The following is a 24774-nucleotide window of genomic DNA, read 5'->3' as shown; positions in this document are numbered from 1 at the left end:
TGACGTCATTTTCGGCCGACCTATGGTAGCTACGAAGTTTAAATTTTGACACAAGGTGTCAAATTGATGCAGCCGAAGGTACTGAAAGTTTGGCGTCGATACGTCAAGCGGTTTGGAAGTTATTGCAGAAAAACGGGAGGGGGGCTATAAATAGCCCCCCCCAGTGGGGCGCGGGTTAATGGACGTGGTGTATAATAGCCGTTTTCACGACGGCCATCTGGTACACATTTGGTTCACATCTGGTGCAGATTAGGTGCAGATTTGGTCAAATTAGGTTCAGTGTGTCTCTTAGTAGCTATTAGCTAGGGCTGGAATAATTGCTTATATGCCTGCTTTGTAATATTATCAGAGAGTATCATCGTTTAAAACACTGAAATAAATTCATAACATAAGGATATTTGCTGTAAAAGAGATAAGGTGCAGATTTGGTCAAATTAGGTGCACTCGCCGGATAGCCCGTCGTGAAAACGGCTAATACAAACCACTCATGCAGTGTTACTTACTTGACTTTGGCGGAAGTGTCGAGTACCTCCACCCGCTGGCCCTGTTTGAGGCTGATTCCTCCGGTGACGTCATCGTCCGGTGTGTACGCCTCGAAGGCCACGTATGTCTCGGAAACCTGCCGCAGCGGAGCACAGGGAGAAATGGCGTCAGAAACGTGATATTGCTGAACCCTGTCGCTCATTTCGTACTCGAAGAGAGTGATCTCATGACACGGTTTTATGTTTGAATAGATTATAGGCGCAATTAATAAGCACTTATAGTCTGGTTTCATGCAGCTATGTCGAAGCTATGTCCATCATGGTGGTTCTGATAGGCATAGGTAGGGGAGAGCGGGGCCAGTTGAAACACGGGGTCAGATGAAACATGGCTTTATTTTCAACAGTATGCAACATATGGCGTTGCCGACACCACTGCGCATCCGCTCTCGACCACTTCCTTTGTCAACGGCGTTTGGTCGGCAAACGGACGGTAATTTTGATTTGACACTTGTTTTTGTGTTTTTGAGGGGCGTTTGGGAGAAATCGTTTTTATGAATATTTTGTGATATCTCATATACCTTTGTTTGCTGAAAGAAGAACTCCTGGCTCCGGAATAACACCTTATTTGGCCCTTCATTCAGCATGATGCCGTCCCTCCAGCTCGTTTGACATGCGCTTTACGGCGCGTGCGAGATGGCGGGAGCGGATGGGGTCAATTGAAATGCTTCTCTGAGGGTCAGTTGAAACAGGGCCACAGGCCGTTTCAATGGACCCCGGTGACCTTTGCAATGGTTATTGTTCAGGGGCTGTAAACATTAAAGGAAATAGTCCACCTTTGAAATGAGCTTTTAAACTGAAATAGTAGTTTAATAGAGCTCAATTTTTGACCCCTTTTTCTCCAGCCTTTTGCTTGAAAGCACACTCTAGCCTGAGATATTTCTCATTTTTCTCATCCGCCCATTTTACCATAGTCTATGTACTTTATGTCACCTATTATGAGGAACTTTGCACTTTTAGCTTTCCAACGACCTATTGAATGTAGCATTTGGAAAAGTAAACCAGACAAAATATCTCCTTAACCTTCGCCCCAGTGGGGGGGGGGCATATGTTACCACCCTGTCGCGTTTTTTGCGTGTGAATAAAAAACCGCGGCGCGTAGCGCCGCGCCGCTTGGGGTAGCTTTTGGTACATCAATTTTGGACAATGTGTGAAATTTTTGACCCCAGGTCATGTCAGGTCAGGTCACCAGGTCAGGTTAACTGACCAAGCCTAAAAAAAAGTTTGCACTCATGTCCAGCCTGCAGTGTTTGTCAGAAAGGTTTCAAACATGGTGGATTGCATGCTGTTATGGGCGCCTACAATTTGTATATCTCGGATTTTTTATATCCGTGACCTAAGGTCAGGTCAGTGGCGAAACCTTTCCATTACAAGTCAATGGAGAAAAATGAAAAGGCCTCTAGATCCGTGTGTACGCATCGGAACAGTCCAAATATTTCAGAATCACAATGATTTAGTCCACTCGTGATGACCAAGGTGTCATTTTTGCTGATAGCCTCTAGACAGGTCATCCGAGGTCACTTGAGGCTACAAACAGTTTTTTGTCAATAACTCGCGATTGGAAAGAGATAGAACGCTGGGGATGGTCTCATTGTGTTTGCCTTGTTGAGACGCATCGACTGATATGCAACATGACCTTTTCCGGTAAGGTCATGACCTTGACCTGAGGTCAAATTTTCAACTTGACCTTTCAAGGTCAAATTATAGTTCATTCGACGCGTCTCGGCGAGAGGAACACGATTCTGGCAATAGAAATGTCGTGGCTTTTTGACGTCGAAAGTTATTGTCGAAAAACACTTTTCGTAAAAACAGCTATTTTTGGACTTTTTGCCCTCTGGAGGCTAAACCGTTGACCTGAGGTCAATATTGATAATGACCTTTTCAAAAGAAGAGTTCAAAAGCTATCGATTGCTTTTCCCTGCGTTATTCTAGCTACCATAGTTCCTGAGATAGCGGCATGTTTTCTGAAAAATATAATGACAATTGGCAAATTTTGACCTTTGATGACCTCTGGTGACCCCAATATTGCTCTAAGGTGAAAAATGACTGAAATACTTTCAAACGTACGCATTGAGAGCTATCGACTGCTTTTTACCGCGTCTTTCTAGCCCTCTTAGTTTTTGAGTTAGAGGTGGGTGGTAACATATGCCCCCCCTCACTAGGGCGAAGTTGGCTGAGACCGCCACTGGGGCGCGGGTTAAGAAAGTGGCCTTAAAGAGGAAAACATCCCATTGTTAAGGATAGGTGCAACTGACCCCATGGGCTGGTTCAATTGACCCTCGCATCGGGGTCATTTGAAACGGGCGTAGAGCTGTTTTATAAGCATGCGTTTGGCAGCAAAATATGTTTGAAACATAATTTTACATATCTTAAAATAAAGCCAAAGGAGCATATTTTTCCATGGCATTGTGCATTTTTCGATATGACAACTAGATCTCGCTGTGCATGTCAATATATAAAAAGTGGTTCAACTGGCCCCGCTCTCCCCTAGGTGTTGGGTATTTTGCCCCCCCCCCCCCGCACCGCTTTACCTCTGAAAGAATAGTCGAGAGAACCTAGCCGAAAAAAAACTCTAATGGAAACTTCCAGTGTTTCGGAGTCGTGGTAGCGCTGTCCCGACTCCGACTCCGACTCCGGGCTCCTGACCGACTCCGACTCCGGGTCTGATACGAAGGATAATTGCGGCCGCCAAAATTTCGCGTGATCTACGTGCACAGGGAGATCGTTCCTATATGTACATTCCGGTTTCGTTCATGCAGTCACCATTTCTTCCACGTGGGAGATACTGGAAGTTATAACGCGAATACAAAATGCTTGCCTTCTGAATTATGATATGATTTGGAACTTTGTAAGTTCTAATGTTTGTCATTCAGAACAAAAACATGATGCAAAATGACCGGAAGCGAATTCTACCGCGAGGCAGCTTGTTCGAAACAATTGATAAGTGATATCATGGATTCTAGACTCTAGCTAAGTTTCCGGAGTCGGAGTCGAGGCAGCTAGACAGCTAGACCGGCTCCGACTCCGACTCCGAAACCCTGAAAACTTCCACGAAGATATTTTACATTTTTCATAAGCGGCGAGCATTCGCGAGTCCTGTCGCTTGGGGATATTTCGCCCTGATACAAGTTACAACCCTCCTTTCCCCGTCTCGTGCAGTAGGCATGCAATTGTTTATAGTACATAGTCTATCTTTTGGTTCGTTTCTAGATGCCCCAGCGTCAATTGAACCAGGAACAAATACAATAAGTTTATATTTCGACATGAATTTCCACAGCGAATTATATCACTGGATGTCGCTATCGCAATGCTCAAGTAAAATATTGCTTGGAACGTTGAGGAGAGAAATTATTAATTAAAGATCGTACATTAAAAGTTCCCAAAACTAAAGTAAGTAAATTTTACCTGTTTGAGTTAGCCGGCCAATTGCCTTATTCAGTCACCGCTGACCAGTCCCACTCCCCCTAATCACCACGCCGCCACAATTTTTACCACTTACCGCCTGTTCACACTGCCCGCTGTCCCGTCAAACACGAACTTCTATACCCGTGCCGCCGCGGCGAATGACATAACGGACGTCTAATCGAGGTCCTCACTACACAGCAAACACTGATAGTGTGCGCTCTCCTAACCGCGTTCGCCTCTCCCGTTATCGTCACGGCACTGGAGAGCAGCTAGTCTCACGGGTGAAGCCACTTGACTGGACCACGTGGGCGAAACGGCTACACTGTTACCAAGTTCCCAGATTAAATTAGACATTCATGAGGCGTTGATACGCAGCGCAACAATGCATATGACCTGTGAACGAGGTCTGGACGCCAGCTACTCTGAATTAATTATTTGATAAGTTTGATAAGTCCCGGTTTGGCCGCTGCGATCGTATACAGCGCGTATTGCATAACCCTCGTAGTATTTGTCACCCTCGTAGCAGTTGGCGGTTTACATAATGCTTAAAAGTTTCTATTATATTTGATTGCATGTACAAAACAAATTTTAACTACGCTCAAGCAATTAAAGTATTTGTTATTTATATATCAAGTTTCATGCAACTACCTGGCCTATCTTTTAGAGGTGACTCAACTTGGCAACGGTACGTGAACATCGTCGATAATTGCTGACTATGTTGTGTGAGTGCGAGACGGGCATCTAATGACCTAGGGCTAAACCAGATTAAAATCATGCTTTGTTTAGATACCCACTCACTAATGCGTCTTCTTTTATTCTGTGTCGAAGGTTTCTCGCCGATTGCCGTTTCACCATGAAATGCCGATTCCCGATCGAGGTCGATCGCCACTGATGCCCATCCCACTGGTACAGCTCTAAATCGATTAGCATCGCAAAAATCTGCCCTTCATCGACTAACTAGACAAGCTATTTATAAAATACTCGGAACAGTGCTGTCTCCGCGTCTATTTTAACAACAGCCGCACTCATCTATGTTTTAGACACACCGATTAAACACAAAAGCGTCTCGCATCTAAGATCTCAACAAAATAACGAATATACAGTACGCAATAATCGTATGAAAACATGCATCCTCAGTTTCTAGCATTCATGTTCAATTGTGCACCCTATACGCTTTCGACTTTTGTTGGTAAATCAGCCTTCTCGGGGAGGTTCGCTGGTGGCTGTTTTGACTTCATATTTACCGGATCTGTATCAGTGGGCAGAATTGGGCTGATATCTGTTGTTTCTTTTATAGAGCTCACTTCATTTTTTGTCTCGTCAGCTTTACCAACTACGTCGTTGGTGTTGATACTTTTTGAGTCAGCAGCTTCTGATTCAGGTTCTTCCGGCTTTTTAGTCGAATTATCAGCTTTTATCACCTCAGTAGGAGGACCTCCCGACCCTAGTCCGACTTTCCTCGCCCTCCCACCAGAGCCTTTAACCGTTTTTCCTGCCAACGGAGGTTTACCCTTGACGCCCGACGCTGTTCCCTTCTCTTCAACCTCCACCTTATCAGATTTGGACTTTACCTTTGTCTTGGTGGGGGCTGGCGTCTCCTCTCCGTTGCCTATGTCGGCTGTTCCGTTAGTAATGTCACCGCATGGCACATTATCACCGGTGACCTCTCGCTGCGCCCACTGCGAGGCCCTTCTGAGTCTCTCCTCGCGGTGCGGCTCCACCTCACCCACTCGAAACATTCGCACACCGGTCTCGTCCACCAGCAGGTACTGCACGCCACCGTTGATGACATCGCGCGCCTGATCGCGAGGGATAATACCCTCAAAGTGCTGCTTCAGTATGACAACTGGCGGACGCGGCTGTCCCTCCTCGATGGCGTATACGTGTCGAGCCGAGTCAGCCACGATCTCATGGATGGCAGCCTCCAGACCAGCGGACGGTTCGCGCGTCAGAAGCTGCAGCACCTCTCCGGGGATGCAGGCAGCGTTGTGGAGCCGGCGACGTTTTGGACGGTCGTGTTCCGAGACGAGTTTGGCTCCGGAGAGGAAGCGCACCCATTGCAGGTTCTCGCGAAGTACGCTGGGGTACTTTGCCAGATCGTGGAGGTAGCTCTGGCGGCGCTCGTCGTGTTCCGCCAGCGTGTGCAGCATCAGCACGGTCCTCAGCAGCTGCGCACAGTTGGAGTGGAGTGGCAGCAGCAGCGCCAGTGCGGGGGAGGCCACGCACTGGCGCAGGAGACGGCCGGCGGCTGTCTCTCCCTCCAGTCCCGCCAGGCCGACCGCCTCATTCAGGAGGACGTGTTGGGAGAGGCCGGCGCGCTGCAGCGGCGTCGGGTCGCGGCAGGCGGTGACCACGCTGTCCAGGCGCCGCTCAGTGATGGTCATTACATAGCGGTGGATGCTGCGCTCCAGGGCTGACACGGCCGCAGGGTCAGACACCAGATCGGGGACAGTTGGGAGAACCTCCTGCAGCACCACTCGCACAAAGTCCTCATCACCGTACGCCACTGAGTTGAAGACGTCGTTCAGGATCACCTTTCCTGAGGTGAGGATGATGGCACTGACCATCTCCTGCCATCGCTCACGCTGGTCATCCACATGAGTGCGGCGCGGCATCTCCTTTTTAGTTAGATTCGCTAGACCAGAGAGCACATTATCCTGCGTCACCGCACGATCCAGTTCCACAGGCACCTGGCGCGCGACCTCCGTGAGCGTCTTCTGTAGTGAGACCTTGCGACTGAGCTTCCTGTTGACCATAGGCTGCAGCGGCCGGAACACCCCCTCTTCGCTGTAGCCAAAGAGACCGTCTGTCCACTGGGCGACCTCGTCACACGGACTGGGCAGTGCCAAACAGTGCTTCAGAAAGGCCGTGACATCCGATAGTGGCACCGGGTTATTCAGATCATCGGCAAGCACGCGCTGCACGCGCTTGGCCTCCTGCCGAAGACATTCCTTTGGCGGCGGCCGGCCGCCGACCGACGCTCTCGCCACTCGGGCAATGCAGTCGAGCAGGGTGGCGCTGACCGACTCGTAAACCTGACGTTTTGATCGAGGCGGGGGCGGCCGCACAACCGGCGCCGGGAGCATTTTGGCACGATGGCCCTTGGCGGCCAGTTGCAGCAGGTCGATCGATTCACGAATCGTTTGGCCCTCAAACGTCGGGGACGGCTCAGGCGAGTGGTATTGATACTGCACAAGGTCTAGCTCCAGCGGGTCCAGGTCGAAGCTTTGCACAACGTAGGTGATGAGCTCTTGTTCAGGTTCGGGATCAGCATCGGGTGCTATAAATCGTGGCCCTGTTTCTGTTTCGACAATTTGACCCGGCATGAACTGGCCGTCGATAACCCTACCTGGCACGAACAAGGGACCAGCTGCTGTTTTGTACACCGAGCCGGGTATGAATTTGAGACCTTGATCTGTGTGCATCACTTGACCCGGCACAAATACCTCCCCTATTTTCCCACCAAGGTTCACGACGTGGCCGGGCACAAACTGGACATCAACTCCCTCCCCTACGGTTTTCCCAGCCACAAACTGCGGCCCATGTTTCGTCGACACTGTCTGTCCAGGAACAAATTTCGCACCGGCTGGTAGATCAACTGCCTTTCCTGGCACGAACTCTTCTCCATCATTCGTGTTCATTATTCTTCCAGCGACGAACTCGATTCCCTTGTCGGTGCGCAGCACGCGTCCTGGAGTGAGCTTGGACTTCCCAGTCTTGCAGTCCGGGGAGATGCGTCCCTCGATCACGCTAGTTTCGTCCAATTCCTCCTCATTGACCACAGTTCGACCATCATCGGTCTGGATCACATACTCGGCTGACTCACCATCGTTAGGAAGTTGCAGCTTCGTCGGACGTTTCTTGCGACCTTCAGAAGCTGTCGGTGCTCCATTCTGCCTTCGTTTCACTTTATTCGCCTCCTCTTCGGCGTCCGCCTTTCGTAGCGCCGCCATGCGTTCACTATTCTCTTTAATTTTTCGTTGCCGAGCTTCTTTGGCCAACTTCTTTTCGTCTTCTTTTGCTGCCAGTTGTTGCCGCTTGCGTTGTCGTTCTTGCCTTTTCGCTTCTCTTTCTTGGCGTTTTGTTTCTAGGTCTTTCTGAATGGAAATCTCTTCTTCTTCCTCATCCTCTTTAGTTTTCTTTGTCTTTTTCGATGAATTTGAGTCTGTTACCTCTTCGCAACTTCCAGACTCGTCCTTTATAACATCAGTTTCTTTATTTCTTCTGCTTCTTTGATCAGTTGGCGTCGCGATGTCACTTGATTTACTAGACGCTCTACCTTTGTGGCCTTCAGTTGTCTTAGAGGACATCGGATCGTGTGATATCGTTCTTCTATCACCTTGAGCGGCGGTTGTCTCTGTACCATCTGATTTCTTAGCTTCTCGTCTCTTGCTGCCGCCATTGTCTTCGGAGGACATCGCCTTGTGCGACGTCGTTTTTCTACTACTTTCGGGAGTGACTGTACCTGTGGCACCTGATTTCGTAATTTCACTTTCTTTCTGACCTTTGGTGGCCTTTGTTGGCACTGCTTTACTTGATTTCGCTTCTTTTCCTCGTTTCTCCTTTTCAACGTCAGTTACTTCTTTGTTCGGCTTTTTCATTCGTTCAGCCTCCTCTTCCGCGTCGGCTCTTCTGAGCGCTGCCATGCGCTCATTTGTCTCATTTCTCTTTTGCTCACGAGCCTCCTTAGCTAAACGTTTTTGTTCTTCCTTAGCTTCCTGTTCTTCTCGCTTACGCTGTCTCTCCAGACGTTTCGCCTCTCTTTCTAAGCGTTTTCGTTCAAGTTCTTCCTGACGGTTAGGTTCTGCTTGGTGTGCTTCTTCTTCACCCTCCACATTCTTGTCTGTTAGATTTTCCAAGACATTTTCGTCAGCAGCCAACTTTGTCGTGCTTTCCGCTTTTTGGACATCCTGCTCCACGGGCCTCTCCTCTTCGCCGTTCGTAACAACTTCGATGGTAGACTTGCTGATCGCGTGTTTTTGAGTGGCAGACTCTTCACCTAGTTCATTTTGCACTTCATTCTCACTTTCAGACTCGGAGCAGCTAGACGAGGCCAATTCTTGATATTGCTTGACGCCAGTTTTCATAAGGGGACCGGGTGCCGCTTTGTTGGAAACTATCGTAGACTCATCTTCAGAAAGTTCATCACTGCTAACATCTCCCATCCCTTCACTGCTGTCATCCTCACTGACCTCTTCCTGTTCAGGTCGCATGTATCCATGCCCGTGGTCTGTCTTTGCTAGTGACTCTTCATCTTCATAGCATTCCTCTTCCATCTCATGATCTGTCATTTTCTCATCAGCTTCTGTTAGCTCCTCCTGTTCTTCCTCTTCTGCATCGTCCTCTTCTTCTGCCATCTCTTCTTTGTCCTGGTCATCCTCACTAGTATTGGCATCCTCGTGCGCCTCATCGGATGTAGCCGGCCTTCCACGTTTTATTTCAATAACCGGAGGCTCTCGCTTTTCCGGTTTCTTCATTCGTTCAGCTTCTTCTTCTGCGTCTGCCTTTCGTATTGCTGCCATCCTTTCGTACATTTCCTGCTTTTTCTGCTCTCGCGCCTCTTTTGCAAGTCTCTTTTCTTCCTCTTTTGCTTCTTGTTCTTCTCTTTTACGCTGACGCTCCAGACGTTTCGCCTCCCTTTCTAGTCTTTTCCTTTCTAGTTCTTCTTGACGAAGCTCTTCCATTTGCTGCTTTAGCAGTTCAGCCTCTTCTTCCTCACGACGTTTTTGCTCTTCTGCTAGTCGTCTTTCCTCCTCCAATTGTTCTTTTTCTTCTTCAGACAATTCTGGAAGGATTGGCTGCTCCTGTGGTTCAACCGTTGGCTCAGGGTCATTCACGACTTCTTGAATCGGTTCAGCAGATGTCGTTGGCAATTCATTACTCGGAGGTTCCTTAGATTTATCTTCTGGGGGCTTAACTTCATCATCGCTCAACTCGTATGATTCACTTTCCTCGTCCTCAGTATCCTCATTTTCATCTTCATCTTCTTCCTCGGATTCAGCGAATTGCTCCTCAATTGCTTCCATCGCGGTCTTCGAAATCATTTCGACAATTTGTTTAGATGACATTCCTGTATTTGCTGCCTCTTCCATTTCTTGGAGTAGTTCCTTGTCTCCGTCATGCTCTCTCATGTGTTCTAAGAGCTCATTAACTGACATATCAGCGGGGTTAACGTTAGCCAGTGCGGCAGCAGCTGCTTCCTCTTCTGCTCTCCTGGCTTCTTCTTCAGCCCTCATCCTCTCCTCTTCTTGGCGAGCCTTCTCTTCTGCTTCACGCGCCAATTCCTCAGCTCGTCTGGCTCTTGCTTCCGCGTCCTTTCGCTCCCTCTCTGCCAGTTTGGCCTCTCTCGCAGCAGCCTTTGCGGCCTCCGCTTCGGCCCTCACCCTTGCTGCTTCTTCATACTGCCTTTTTATTTCCTCGTCCGTCTCCCTCTGCCGCCGCTCTGCCTCTTCGTTTTCGGCCATCTTCTTCATCATCATTTCCTTCATTTTCTCTTGCTTGCGTTTCTCTCGGTCAGCTCTCTTTTTCTCCATTTCATGCAGGTAAAGCGCCATCTGGTCTCTGTTCTCCTGCTCTTTGGCGGCCTTCTCACGTCTCTGAGCCTCGATCACCTCCCGGTCGGGACCCTGTCCATCGAACAACATATCATCCTCCACCATCCTCTCGATCTGGGGCTTACTCATCTTATCCATAGGAATCGTGCACATGGGACCGTCGTGTAGGCGCACTACCAGACTGTTGGAGTCACCAGACAACATGATGCTCTCAATGGTACCGGTTCTGATCGCCTCCTCGTATGTGTGCGGTACCACGATTCCCGCCTTACCCGTTCGCCGATCATGCAGAGTGTAGACGAAGGATTGCGATGGATCTAGTTGTGTTTCGCCACTCATCTTTTCCACCAACGATTCCATTACTGCTTTTTCTCCTGGATTTGCTAGACGACTGAGAAAGGGTTCCATGTATCTCAGTTCTTTTCGATGGCGATGCACCCGTTTGGTTTCTGTGTTCTCCTCGGGTAGTGGAACGGGACGCGATATGCTCTCAGCCACGTGCCCAGTGATCTTGCAAGACTGCACACTCAGACCCTTACCCTTACCGAACTCAATGATGGGCACATAGTTATGATCCATGTGAGAAGCCATGGTGATTCTGCAGCCGAACAGCTGAGCCTGCTCGTTTTGAGAGAGCACCGGCATTATTGGGATGAAATACGGCGCTGGCTGACCTTTGGCCAGGCCAGTGACCTTGCAGTAACCTGAGCTGAACACAGCCATTTTGGAGGATTATCCTGGCTTGATTGATAACAGAACAGTCGAGTTACTTCGCGAAAGCAGAGTGCACAAATGAAAGGCTATTCGTACAGACTAGACTCATGAAAATATGTGTCTAACAGCACAAGTTTTCCAGCATTGAGCGAGCCTAAAATCTCGCTTACATAATCCTCATAATTACACTCTACAATAAGCGACCAAACATTGGTCTTGAACCACCCTCGAATTAAACGGATTTCAATTTCATTGTTGATACTATGCGTAAAATGCTAGCCAGTTTCACGAAGCTGAGTACGTCACCGATCAGTCCCTGGTTACTGTTCTCCGTAGTTCGTTACACTTTGCACTGGGCACTGAAGTTCTCAGTCCGTCACCAGTGATTGGTTTCTGAATGATCTTGATTCCGATCCAGTCCACCAGTAGTTGATGTAGTGCCCCGCGGGCCACTGATGTAAGTGTTCCACAAGCGTGCAGTGGTATCTCAAGTCGATTTCAGATATTCTCGCCTCAGCAGCACCAGTCAGCAATCTCGATTTTCCAGTCACTAGTCACGAATCACCAGTTAGTCAATAATCCACCGCAGTCGACACCAGAGACCACCGTGTCTCCTCCGGGACCGATCCGTCCTCCTCAGCGTCCGCTGCTCTCCGAGCCCCGCTCGACACCGGGCGACTGACTGTCTCTCCTGCGTGACACCTCGCGTCGCCGCGGAATCCGTCAGATCGACCAAAATACCGTCCCGGTGCGCCCTCCTCCGCGCACGAGCACCCTCTCACACCTCCTCCACTCCGAGGAGACGAGGAGTCTAGCAAACTGAGAAAGTTTGTCGCAGGTCTCTCAGTCGACACGAGAGTTGGACTGAGCGCTCCAGCGAGCGTTGTCGCCGATGATACCACCGTCGAGGACGATGCGGGACTGTCGAGATGTGAACTCGCCGCCAAAATACCGGCCGGATAGCCACGAGACAGGTCAGGGGCGTGGTCATCAGGAGGGCGGTGGCGACAGCCCTCCCCGGCCGAGGGCCGGAGAATGAGCAGAATGTGAAAAAGGAAACTTGTACGTCGCCACTCACTAATTTGGCATCGTGGACAGCATTTGTTGCGCGTTTTCTGGGTGATTCTCTCTGCTCCTCCGCCCCATGACCTTGGGTCGGAGTGGATGGTCCGTAGACAATGACGACAGCTTGGCAAATGGATGTCTCTGTCTCGACGGCACGCTATGCGCGCTGAGGTCTTTACCACTCAAAGCCATTTGTTCGGACGGCAGATCGGTGTCAGAGTCGCTACAAAGCTGACGGCCTGGGAAGGGATGAGGCGGTCCATGGTGCTAGAGAGTAAAACACGCTGGCAGTTAGAGACAGCTTTCTGTCATGAGGCGCAACAAATGTGTCACGCATCCGTCACGTTAAATTGAAAAATGTTTGGCGTTTGCCGTTTTAAGGGAAGAAGCTTGCCGTTTTTTAGTTATTCAAATCGCTCAGAAGCGCATCAGAAAGCGAATCCTGGGTTTGTTCAACTCGAAAAGGCTTTTTGGAGAGCATCTCGAATGCCATCGCAGCGGCAGTTGCCACCTTTCATTAGATGCGAATGGCAGCCTACAGCTGTACCGGGCTGTTCAAACTTTTTTTCAATAAAACATTGCTTTCACGTTTGCGACATTGTAAGAAAAGAAAAATGTTTCTGTCTGCGGACAACTATCCACTGAAACTTATCTTAGCCCTCACTGCCACCGACAGCCCGGGAGCCCCAGCAGCGGGCTGGTCGTAGCGGGCAGCAGTGGACGGGCGGGCGGTATCGGCCCGCGCCTCACATAGCTGACACTCCAATCGAGCTGAGCTCAGCGTCTCGCGGCCCGCGCTGCTGACCGCCGCCCAGCGCCGCCCAAATTCTCAAGGACACCGGAACTGGGACAGCCGAGAGCTCGCGCGCGCGCGCATTGGCAAACGCGCGCCGGTTTTGTCGCGCTGGCGCCATTTTGTGGCGCCGAGGGTGGCTGTTGACAGGTGATGCGTGGTCATCTATCAGAAAATGGACGCCGTAGGAGACGGTTGGCATTCAGACTGGGATAGAGAACCGGAGAGAGCGCAGAAGCTGTCGAATGGTGTTGTAAAAAGGCGAGGAACGTTTCGGCTATGGTATGTGAAATCCATCAACTAGCTGCGTGTGCAAATAATAAGCGGCAAATAATAAGTGAAAATATGGTAGGTAAATATACCTGCATACAGCATAGGAGACTAAGATTCAAGAAGGTAGCTCCCAATTTTATATAAAGTGATTTACAAGTTAGCGTATGTATATATTTATATGCACTACCTTGCACTACACTACGTTGTTATCGCCTGTGATACCTGTGAAAAGCAATTGGCGATATGCCCAATGTCCGTTTAATCAATATACCTACCTATAAAGAATCGGTTGAATTTCAATTGGTTATTTAATTTGTGCTACTTACCACTGCAGCTGAACTTAACTCGGATAACTAAACAATTATCTGGGATCGCGCAGCGCGCAGTAGGCAGGGCCCGAATCCGAATGTCTAGCCTGACACACTCTACCAACCTGTCAGGATCTACAGGTTAGCCCAATGCTTATCTGACAGGGTCTGAAGATTTAATTTGGCACGAGTGTTTGTTTGGATCCCGGCATATTTTTCGTTTTTTATTCCATTTTAAAGCATTGCATCATTCTGCCACAATTAGTCATCACCTTGGTCCTATTTTTGTTCATCCTACTTAACTTTTTGTTTCCCTTTATCTGTCTGGCGGCAAAGTTTGCCCACAATGACGTTACTGTCATTTGATGACGTCACTCTTGAGGCACGCGCGGCGCGTCGTGCCGCCGGCGTGGTTTGGCCCTCCCCAGTGGACGCCTCTCCCTCCCTAGCGAACGATAGGTGACGTTTCTCCATCTCTGTGACTATAGATAGAATGCGGATGGGGTCGGGACGATCGGGAAGCAGCACGAGACGACACCATCGCTGTGTGGGTGTCGCAGTGTCAGTAGCGATCTAACTTCTAGCGCTAGTAACTTAACGAGTTTATATGAGTCAGTAGATTAGTGCAGTATATTTCGTATTGGATCGTTACTTTTATTTGAATAGGTCTGAGCCTAATTGATTCAGGCGAACATCATCTCGACATTTCACAAAGAGGCAGTAGTTGTCCGGTGCCCGTATTGGTCGCAACTCACGATGGCGCCAAGGCGTCAGAACTAAAAGTGGTTTCACCAGTGCTGTGGGCTATGGTAGTGCCCACTGCCCAGATAGTGACAGCGCGAGTCCCGCGGTGGTGCCCAGGGAGCGGTGTCGTCGGTCTTGGCGTGCCTAGGGAGAGGCTACTCCGGTGGTGTCGAGCTGTCAGTTGGTGGTGATCCGTTGGGGCCGCTGCCACTGCTAAAGGACCACTATCATAGGCTCCGTGTCTTAGCTCTAAGGCAGGTTTTATCCAAGTCAAAGCCGTTCCCTTGTTTTGGACGGACTTATTTATCTGTAAGCAAGGCATTGTTCAGGCAAGATAAGCATCCCATACAAGAAGTAGGTACTGAAGTTTTGGACGAAGTTATGGATTTGAAAAGAGATCGTCGAAGCTATCGGAGTCGTGTCATCAAAAAACCGTCGACTCTCCATCGTTGTCGCAAAACTAGAACGCACATTTCGATGCCCAGCTGAACGTGCGCTCCTTTCAACCACGGCCACTAGATGGCAGTGGTGTATTACGCCTGAAAGGATGCTGCGCCGCACGACTCGCTTCACTACAATCATGACTGCCGCGGACTGTATCGAGATGCGCGCTCATGCGTTACGAACATACCACGGTCCGTCCGACGCCCATCTGTCACGGAAATCGGGACGCGATCGTCATTAGCGTCAGTTTGACTGACAGTGGCGCCGGCCGTGTCAAAAACGGCCGAGTGGCGTGGCCGTGACTGAACTCAGTGACTGCGACAGACGCAAATGAACGTGACCATGACTGACGAGACAGACCGACACTCGTGATAACACATGTGAGGGAGGATGTGTATGTGTGTTTGGGTGTATGAAGGGGGGGAACGGGGGTGAATTCGCTTTGTGTGACAGAATCAGCAGATGTAAAGATTTTCCGCTCACAATAACTTAACAATGACTGAACCGATTGTGCTGATACTGATCCTTCGTTAGGCACGATGCTTTCTATGTGTTACGGTAGGGAGCTATTGATTAACTACACATGCCATCTACCACAAAGTCGTCTACCCTTGATACACATGGGTCACCGTTTCATCGCATAGGAGTGAGACCACGTTATGAATATCTGACGTCTCCTTTTTCTGTCTGTTACAGGCGCCGGTCAAAATGGAGCCGTGGTCGTGGCGACTACATGGCGGTGACGGCAGCGGCAGCGGCGGCGGTGACGTTGGTGACCGAGGAAACGGCCAGAGCCCGTTGAAGAGTGTGAGGCAACAGCATAGGGGCCACTGGCTCCATAGAAATCGGTAGGAGTGACCACAGTGGGTGGGACACGGTCGCGGGCACGTCGTCAGATATAGAGTGGCGTTCTACGGTCGGGTAGGCTGCAATGGAGGGTACCAGGCGTTGCATGGCGTTTGCGGCAGACAGGGGATTGTGGCTGATGGCACTGTCTTCTGTGAAAACGACAGTATATCGTTCCATAGTCAGCTTCATCTGCGACTCATCGGCTACACTTCAGCGACTCTCCACCTCTCCCGGATGCAGCACTCTCTCGGAGTCACCTGCGGCCGTCTCTTTGTGGACTTCAAGAGCGACGCGAGCGGCGCCTGTGGCGGCCTCTGCAGAAACCTAGGCGCCACATCTGATGGTTGGCCACAGTCATATTTGCGATCTCCCCATGCGGTGCGTCCACCCGCCCTAAGCCGTCATTTATTTCGGCGACAACCCTCAAGACAACCTTTACTCTCCAAGCGTCGCGAGCATGACAGACCAGTCAACCCTGTGGATGACGCGGCTGCTACTAGGTGCGCCTGTGTCATGAGCTCTAAAAACTGTGTGATCAGCTGGAGTTCATTGAGGGGGTGAGGACATTGGTCTTCAGCGTTGTGCCCCGTATTGGGCTCACGCACTAGATTCTGGGGCCTCCAAGGCTCTCTCACCTCACAGATATGGGAACTTGCCTATCAGTGCGATCGCCGATTCTGTGGCTTGGAGGACCTCATTGAGGCTGGCAATACCTCGGATTTGAGAATACATGCGATGGACGTCGTTGTGAACTGAGTGTCACTCCTGCCTTGCCGACGGAGTCCGACCCGGTCGCAGGGACGCTGCACCAGCCATATTGGCCATCGGAAGAACATCAGTGGCTTTCGCGCAATATTCACCCCTACGAGAGGGTCCAGGAAATAACCTGGAAACCAAGTGACAGCTAAAGCCATTTCGGCTCTCGTCCTCAATCGATACGATTCCACCAGCTACCGAGTCGACAGCCGCCCTGTTCAGACAGGCGGAACAGCATCATCCGTGTAACTGTGGCAGGCTGTCTGGCATGGACGGGCAGGCTGCCGATGGGCTGAGTCACCAGAGTCGTCATTTTTGTGCATGTAAGCGTGTAACTGTAGCCATTTGTTTATTATTGCTCCTTCTGAGTAGGTAAGGGAGTTATGTAAAAATACAGAAAAAATCGTTAATCGTATAGTCGGACAACAACTCCTTCTGGTCACAGGAGCTAGTCAGCGGTCCAGTACCTACCTACTCCGTTGGTTGGCTGGTTTTGGATTAAGCACCATATCCGTGGACTAAGTGCTAACCGGAACTCTCACGCTGTTTCAAGCCGCCAGGCAATGCCACGTGTATTGCCCAGGAATTGAGCCCGTATGGCTGAATCTAGAGGCAGGGACTATGACCGGAATGCTCCCCGTAGCACTTACTCCATGGTTTGAAATCAGCTTCCTGATTGTGTTAGATCGTGATTGAGCTATGCCGGCCGTCTAGGATGGACGTCATTGACACCGTCACGCATTTTTCTGAGGTCGGCCAGAGGCCAGGCTCCTCGACCTAAAGGATGGTGTTACTGTCAAACAGCGTTGGGTTCCATAACAGTGACCGAGGTACCGTACTTCTGTGTAATTGAGAGGAAGGGGTATGGCTATTTATGCATGAATATATTGATTGGAGACAAGCCATAGCGCATTTGAGCCTCTATGAGGCATCCTTGGAGAAAACTGTCGCGCTGTCTTTACGTGTGTCTGTACTGACGTTCGGTAGTGCTCCGGGGAGTCTATTTTAGTGACGGACCGGTCAGGAGCTAACAGAGACATCTGGCCGAGGTGGGTGAAGCTCTGCTGTGAAAGCAAGCCGCTTCTCCGTCCCTGGCGCTACTTGTTCCGTGGTCGGAACGTCTTGGTCGGAGAGTTTTTCATGGAAGCGCCACCCAACTATACATAGAGCCGTTCCCCAAGTCTTCAGAAATGTGAATAGTATACCGACATTTCTTATCCCAATACCAACTTGGTTATGGTGCTTCAATTTTATTTTGTGTTATTTTTGGTCCGGTGTCATCGACAATGCCTCCGCTAGGCTGCGAACTATGAACATTATCAATTCTGACCTTTACTTTGTCACGTAACCCTAAAATTAAAAATTCAGGATTGCATTTAATGCGTCTTGGTGAGGTCTTTCCAACGTGCCCTATTTCAAGATAATATGAGGTAGGGTAGGGACAATCAAAAGTTCTCATTTCACAATCAATGGCGTCTTTTGGTGCGGGTTAAAGGCATTAGGCAGTTAAGCAACTCTGAACTTGACGCAACTTACACACAAAAAAAAAAACGATTAATAGAAAAGGCTCATTCGCTAGCAGCAACCTAAGGACACCACCTGTCGTGAAGAGGCAGTCGTCTGCTGGTTCTGTTCCCTCTTCAGCGCCCTCATCTGCCGCAGCGTCATCCCGATGTTGTGCACCAGCTCCACTTCCTTCTGCTGCTTCTCCTGTGTCCCGCCAGCGCAGGATGGGGTTAGAGCGAAATAAAAACGATGAAAGCATAGCCACGAACGCAGAGACAAGACGGACGAGAAAGTTCATTGCTCGCTCGGCAAACAATATTTATCCATGCTTCATGCTTTAGTTGTGTTTTAATGTTTATTGTTAAGTAAGGTTTTATTGGATGTTTACTCTAGATTTGAATGCACCAGAATGGTAGTTACAATGAAAAGAACAGCAAATAGTCTTAATTGACATTTACCGTGGATTGAGGTTTATTGGTTAGTTTCCTGAGTTTGAGATAAGTCGCCTGAGATAAATTGCACAATCGTTAACATATAACACTATCATCCCCTTACGGTAGCTGAGGAGGTGCTGATCTCAGAGACCTCCTCGTGCACGGACATCTCTTCTGATTGGTGGACGGTCTCTGACGTAACCTTGGTGCCATTTCTGCTAACAGCCGAACTGAGCTCAGAGAGAAAACCTGATGAAAAGATAGGTAATTAGACGCACGGTTTGTATTCGACAAGTAAAACACTGCGTTGCAGACCTACCTATCATAGACCACTATATATCGTATATATAGTGATCTATGTACCTATCCTTCCATTCGTTTCTTTTTGTGTGTATTTATGCTGTATCATACATTTACCGGTATATGGAAACTACCACTGTGGTCATGGATAAATCTTGAGGTGCGATTAATCACACAATAAAATGGCTCCCAATCTAATATCTTTCAAAGGCAATCAGCAAAGCTGCACCAAAGCATCATCAAGATTTGTTATCCATGCCTACGTCTTGCAACATTTGGGAAACATATTCATATTCAATCACATGGACAGTGCCTTTCGCCGTGATGAGCTGTACATAGGAGAAACACTGCAGTCACGTGACCACACTCCTGCTGACCGCGCCATAGTCCGTGATGAAATGAAGGAGAAACACATTCAGTCACGTGACCACACACCTGCTGACCGCGCCATAGTCCGTGATGAAATGAAGGAGAAACACATTCAGTCACGTGACCACCTACCTGCTGACCGTGCCGTAGACCGAGACGAACTGTAGGAGAAGGACGACTGGGAGTGTCGAGACCCGGACATGACGCCACCGGACGCCGACCTGCAGGGAGATACCGTGGAGCGGTCAGTGGCACGTATCGCTTCACAGCCGTCATATCTGGCCTGCTATGCATTTTGGAGTCGACGCTCTATAGCCGTTGTAAGCACAAGGGTTCACTCATTACACATTTTACCGGGTTTTAAACCTGAGCGTGCTCCTGTATTTCTGCTGGCACCAGTTGGATGTGTGCACTTTCCCAGAAAATGGAAACTATAAGACATCCTGCATTCATCACTCAAGATGCTCCTGAACGTTTAAGATCTGAGGAAAACTCATGTAACTGGTTCAGCGAGCCGTGTTTCCGGTCCTATCTGCACGGATCTCAAATCTCCGGGCTGTTCTGCAACAGAGCCTCCCCTTATCTCGCCCGAGGGTGCGGTTGGCAGTGGTCGGTGGAGGGAAGGGAAGGTGAACACTGAACAGGTTGTGCATGAAGACGGTAGGCGGTTGCCCACTGTGGAGGGTGGTCGTTGGACGCTGCACGTTAGTAGATATCCAGCGTCCAATTATGGATGTTGAGCAGTGCATATATGCACGAATATTGTAAATATCCAACTACTTTTCATATGTAGTCCGCTATCCGTTCGGGGGGCAAAGGACTCAAAGTTATCTGCTTTTTCGCAGATAACTTGGAAACGGCCGCGAATTTTGACTCGCCGTTTCCAGTACCTTTCCGGACATCAACCTCTGTTCTTCACACATGGTCTAATTAGAGGTTTTAGATAACAAACTGCCCGACAGTGGAAAGTGGATCGCATTGGACGGAGGGCAGTGGATGGTGGACGTGAGATGGTGGACGTTGGGTGGTGGGAGTGGACGCTGGGTGGTGGACGGGTTCGATGGATTGTGGGTCCACAATGTGGACGTGAGATGGTGGACTGTGGACGGTGGACTGGCGGACGGTTGCCGGTGGGAGACAGTCGGCACGCCCACCGGGATACAGCCGGGTCGCTCCCAGCTGGCATGGTCACCTCATTTTTGGCGCGCCAACTCGGCTGCGGTGGTGGCGCCAACTCCTCTCTCCTCTCCTCTCCTCTCTCCACTCTCTCCCTCTGTCCCTCCCTTGACTTGAGAGTGCTCTCCGGAGATCACGCAATTGAATTGAAACTCACCTCTAAAGAGATACGGACCTGAATGTTTTTGGACGCGGTAAGGTGTTGGCTGGAGGCATCGGAGTTCTGATGTGAAATAGGTGTCTATCGTTAGAACATTATGGCGTTTAGCCTCTTATGTGGTGTCCATATTTTTTTGTTCGGTGAAAATTTCTTTTCACACTTTTTTTGCTATTTCCCTTTTCCAAGAATTATCCCCTCCCCCGCATCTGCTTCCAAATATAGATACAACATCACCTTACCTTTCGACAGCTGTGGCTGGGATGGGAGAGAGGGGGGGGGGGGTAATGGCAATCGGTTACCAGGACTGTAATAAAGCTCTTTATCAGTCTTTTGCCATTTGCTGTTGCGCTTGTGATGCAAACAATAGGTACTAAATGTACCTACAGTAGCACGAACTCCACGAATTCCTACCGGTCTAAATCATTCGTCTACATGCAAAACAGCTATGTTGGCCACTAAAAGGCACATGTTTCTTACTAATGGTGTATTCCGCTTTACATTGTTTGGATGTCCATTCAGTCATAAATAATTGATACATTTTACGAAGGAAAACGTTATACTCAAAGCCACTAATGTTGTTTAGTGTTTTTTTTTTTTCTATACCTAGAACGCTCTCGATCTCCTGACTCCATAGGCATTTGAAGAAACACGGTCTGTGTTTTAAGAAAACAATAAACATACAAGGATGGGTCCTAAAAGCAGCCACGCTCGGTCCTCGAACGCCGTAGGTAACCCATCAATTGATGCATTCGGTTAAAGCAGCTGCGAATTGACACCCCTGAACTTATGTGCGGCCTGGTCCAAATATCTTCAACTGTTTTTTTTTTTCATTTAGACGTAACTATTCCAAGTTTGAGTTTTTACTTTTGTTCATAGCCAGGGTTCACTCGCTCCTCTCGGGTCATTCCAAACGTCATTCACACCGGAGTCCCGGCCAAAACCAGCATCGAATCAAGATCAGGGCCGCTCTAGCTGATCATGGCCCCGTTCCAGCGGCCTGTTACTCATCCGCCTCTTAGCGCTTCATTATGAAATGAACACCACGCCAGATCCTCCAGAAATCGAATCACGGTACACCATTTACAGATCTCCAGCTCCAGCTTCGTGACATGGGCATTATTAGCTGGAGTCACACGACCCCCTACCGATACCCCCTGGCAAGTTGGTGACCGTGGCTCGGAGGTTAGGTTTGGGTTGGCAGCGACCGGCACTCGCATCGTCACAGACGACGGCGGCGGCAGCGTCGGCGGCGACGGGTCTCAGCCGTCGACGGCGGCCCGTCCTTGGCCCGCGAGGCTAGGTATCTCTGCCGGACGCCGCGCTCAGCTAACTGCCAGGGGGAGGGGAGGGAGGGGGGGGGGGGGTGCATTTGCCAGACCGGGGCCGAGGGCCAGCGAATAGTACTGGCGACTGGCGACTGTCGTGGTGGCCGCTGGCCGGTGCCAACTGAGAGCGCCGCCACCGGACAGTCGGTGCCGCCCGCAGGAAGATGCAGAAAAATGTTTTGTCTGTTTAATTGTGTAGTTTTCTTGACCTTTCTCTCAGCGCCTTCTTGCCTTTTAATTTAACGATTTGACTATGAAAACCGGGATGTTATGGCAGTCGTAAAATTTAATCGTAAGAGTGCGCCATCTTATGTAGGTATGCGTGAACGCTGATTACAGAAACATGTGCCAGAAATGCGAATCCTAAAAAATTGTTATCCTCACAGTGATATGAACCGATCAAAATATTGTGTAACTTAACAAATTATGAACTAAACTAGCGCGCATTTAGGAATTAAGTTCATGGCATTTAGCTACATACCTACGATGCGTAATTACTTGCACTCAGTCGCCCTGCCCCCTCATCCCCAAGGATCGCAGGTAAGCTGTGTTTGTATAAGTTCACGAAGCGCTGACACTGGGGCTCTCCCTCAGCCTTCAGTTGGAGAGTGGGGACGCAGCGGATTACGTCACCGGAGAGCGACTATTCCGGGCGCGGTGCCGACTTTTTTGTGACGCAACGTCGACAAACGCGGCGATCACAGGCCGAGGAACGGCTCTCCGCGGCAGGGACCGAGGAGGCATTGTTTGTAAAGGAAAACAACATCAAAAGGAAAAGCGTTATTACAGGATGCCGACAATGAGTACCTACAGCGAGTTATCTAAAAACATTATTCAGTTTGCAGTAGTGCACCGTCGGATACTCTGGTCCATGGACGCAAAAGAAAAAGAAAAGAAATTAGAAAAAAAGATATTGCGCAGCTGTTCGCCCGGAAACCAATACCTATGCAGCGGTAGCTCTTCTGTCAAATTGCCGCTGCCTGACGGATCATTCACCAGCACTGCACCTTGCTGCTCTCCCGTGACACGTGCCCCGGTCGGGTCTGTATATTTACACCTGCGTGCGTCGCCCCCATTATTGTGTCTGGACAGGTCTGCAGTCAGTTTACTCCCCGGCGCTGCTAAGCGAGGGTAATGATAGGCTGACGACGGCACTGCTAGGGAAAACTCTGTACAACACAAGCATTAGCTGGGTTCAGTACTAGTTCACTGCAATGTGACCTGGGCGCAGACCAAACTGTGTGAACGGTCGGCTTGGACTGTGAAGCAGACTGCTGTTGCCTTGTCATCTGTAAGGTGCTTTTGAGAGTGATTTCATTGAAGCCTTTGTGTGTATTATCTCATGTTTTCCAGCTAGCTACAGGGTGTCCCGAAATTGATGCGCGGTTGTTTTATCCTCAATAACTTATGAAGTGCTTGAATTTATGTCACGGCTTAAATGTTATCATAGTCCCCATTCAGTTGCATACGCGGTCTATTGTACTCTAGCGTGTCACGTTTCAGGTTGTCAAGAGTCTCTCCTTTGAATTTACGCCATGCCGCTTATGTCTTCTGAAACAGCAGCCTCTTCTCTGAGCTAGCCCGTGGGAGCTTGCTGAGCTCTTTTCTGACGATCGGTCAGATAATTTGGATCGGGGACAGGTCCAGACTGTTGCCAGACCATGTCCCCTTCTCCCAGAGGCCTAGGAGCCTCGCTCGGCACCAGTCCTGGGTCTTCCTGGCGTGATAAGCTGGAGCCCTTTCTTGCTGGAAAATGGCCCTGGACATGTCCGACAAAAGTTTGACTCTGGTTTTTGAACCATTTACCTTTTCCCCCAGCATCTTTATGGCAGCAGTCTTCTTCAGCACCTCGCTGACATAGTAATTAGCAGTCCCGGTCTGTCCCCAAGGCACCTCGTGAAGCTCAGAGAGCCTCTGTAGCTCATCATGCTCCAAATGAAATTCTTCAGCAGACGTTTCACCGTCTCGACAGCGGACTCCTCAGAGCTGCCGTTGGCCTACATTTCGATCGTTCTGGCAGTTAGGGGCTTAGAGACCACAAAGGGCACCTCGTCACTAAAAAGGACGCATCTCCAGTTCTGAATGATCCAGTTTTTGTGGGTCTTGGCGAAATCCAGCTGCCTGCACTTCTGGACCACGGTAAGCCAGGTCGGCATCCTGAAGCTGAGCAGCTTCAGCTTCAAGATAGTCTTCAAATACTGGTGGAGGGTCGATTTGGATGCAGGGACATGCATCTCATTCAGTTTTCTTGTCAGCGATGTTGAATGGCGCTTTTAAAGGTCGACCGATCCCCACCGCGCGGTAGCGGATCGGTAGTTTGTGCCTTTTCACTTTTGGTGATATGCAGTTTCTCCACGTTGCCTGTCTGGACAAGAGTGGCCTCCCGCGCCCATTACCGGCCGTGGTCGGGTTAGCCGCTTGGTTCACGTGATCGTGTGAACAGCAAGATGTCAGTGGTGCCAGAGCCGGTAAAATTGCAGTTCAGCACTCGGGAGGAACAACATAACATTGCGGCACCAACCGCGCATCAATTTCGGGACACCCTGTATGTGTGCCGACAGCCATCTGCCACAATGTATCGATGGTAATTACTCAGTTATATTTACGCATTACCAGACCGAAACGCGTTTCGAATAACTAAGTCGTTTTCAGGTGGTCTGTATGATAAAAACCGTCGTTTTTTATCGTACAGACCAACTGAAGACGATTTATTTGAGACGCGTTTTGGTCTGGTAATGCATAAATATAACTGAGTAATTAACTATATACTACACCCTTTTGCGTTGGTTGTTGACCATTAGGCAAAACATTTGTACACATTAATTCGCCATGGGCGGTTGGTCACAAAGAATCACTATTGTCCAAAACTATTCGGCGATCCTCCTATACAACTCAACATTGAGCGAAAGTTCAACATTGTGCAAAATAGATCGTCATAGGTCAAAACTATTCGTCATTGAGCAGCCGAGAATTCACGAGTGGCCAAACCCGTCTATGTATATTTCGGTATTCAGAAAACAGATCAGCAATGAACAAAACAATTTATCGCGTGCACTGCCG

At 49.5% G+C, this 24774-nt stretch overlaps 2 protein-coding genes across 2 annotated transcripts in view; both read right to left on the bottom strand.

Annotated features, from left to right (window-relative positions):
• The window catches only part of LOC122384530 (obscurin-like), a gene marked incomplete at its 3' end in the record, with an annotated part of 49506 nt that overhangs the window by 16689 nt on the left and 8043 nt on the right, over window positions 1–24774 (bottom strand). The window contains exons 2-5 of the mRNA XM_043372068.1: window positions 19186–19274; window positions 18506–18633; window positions 18044–18154; window positions 504–619 (exon numbers count right to left, since the gene is read on the bottom strand). Of these exons, the coding sequence (XP_043228003.1) occupies window positions 504–619; window positions 18044–18154; window positions 18506–18633; window positions 19186–19255 (425 nt within the window). The remainder of the gene's footprint in view (window positions 1–503; window positions 620–18043; window positions 18155–18505; window positions 18634–19185; window positions 19275–24774) is intronic.
• LOC122384527 lies at window positions 4931–12113 on the bottom strand. Its single transcript, XM_043372065.1, has one exon. The coding sequence runs from the start codon at window positions 11219–11221 to the stop codon at window positions 5111–5113; it is 6111 nt and encodes a 2036-aa protein (XP_043228000.1). The 5' UTR covers window positions 11222–12113; the 3' UTR covers window positions 4931–5110.

Source organism: Amphibalanus amphitrite, unplaced genomic scaffold (assembly GCF_019059575.1).
Source record: "Amphibalanus amphitrite isolate SeventyFive unplaced genomic scaffold, NRLGWU_Aamphi_draft 000192F_arrow, whole genome shotgun sequence".
Lineage (NCBI taxonomy): Eukaryota > Metazoa > Arthropoda > Thecostraca > Balanomorpha > Balanidae > Amphibalanus > Amphibalanus amphitrite.
The sequence above is the reverse complement of the archived record's forward strand: the minus strand, read 5'-3'. Positions and strand labels throughout refer to the sequence as shown.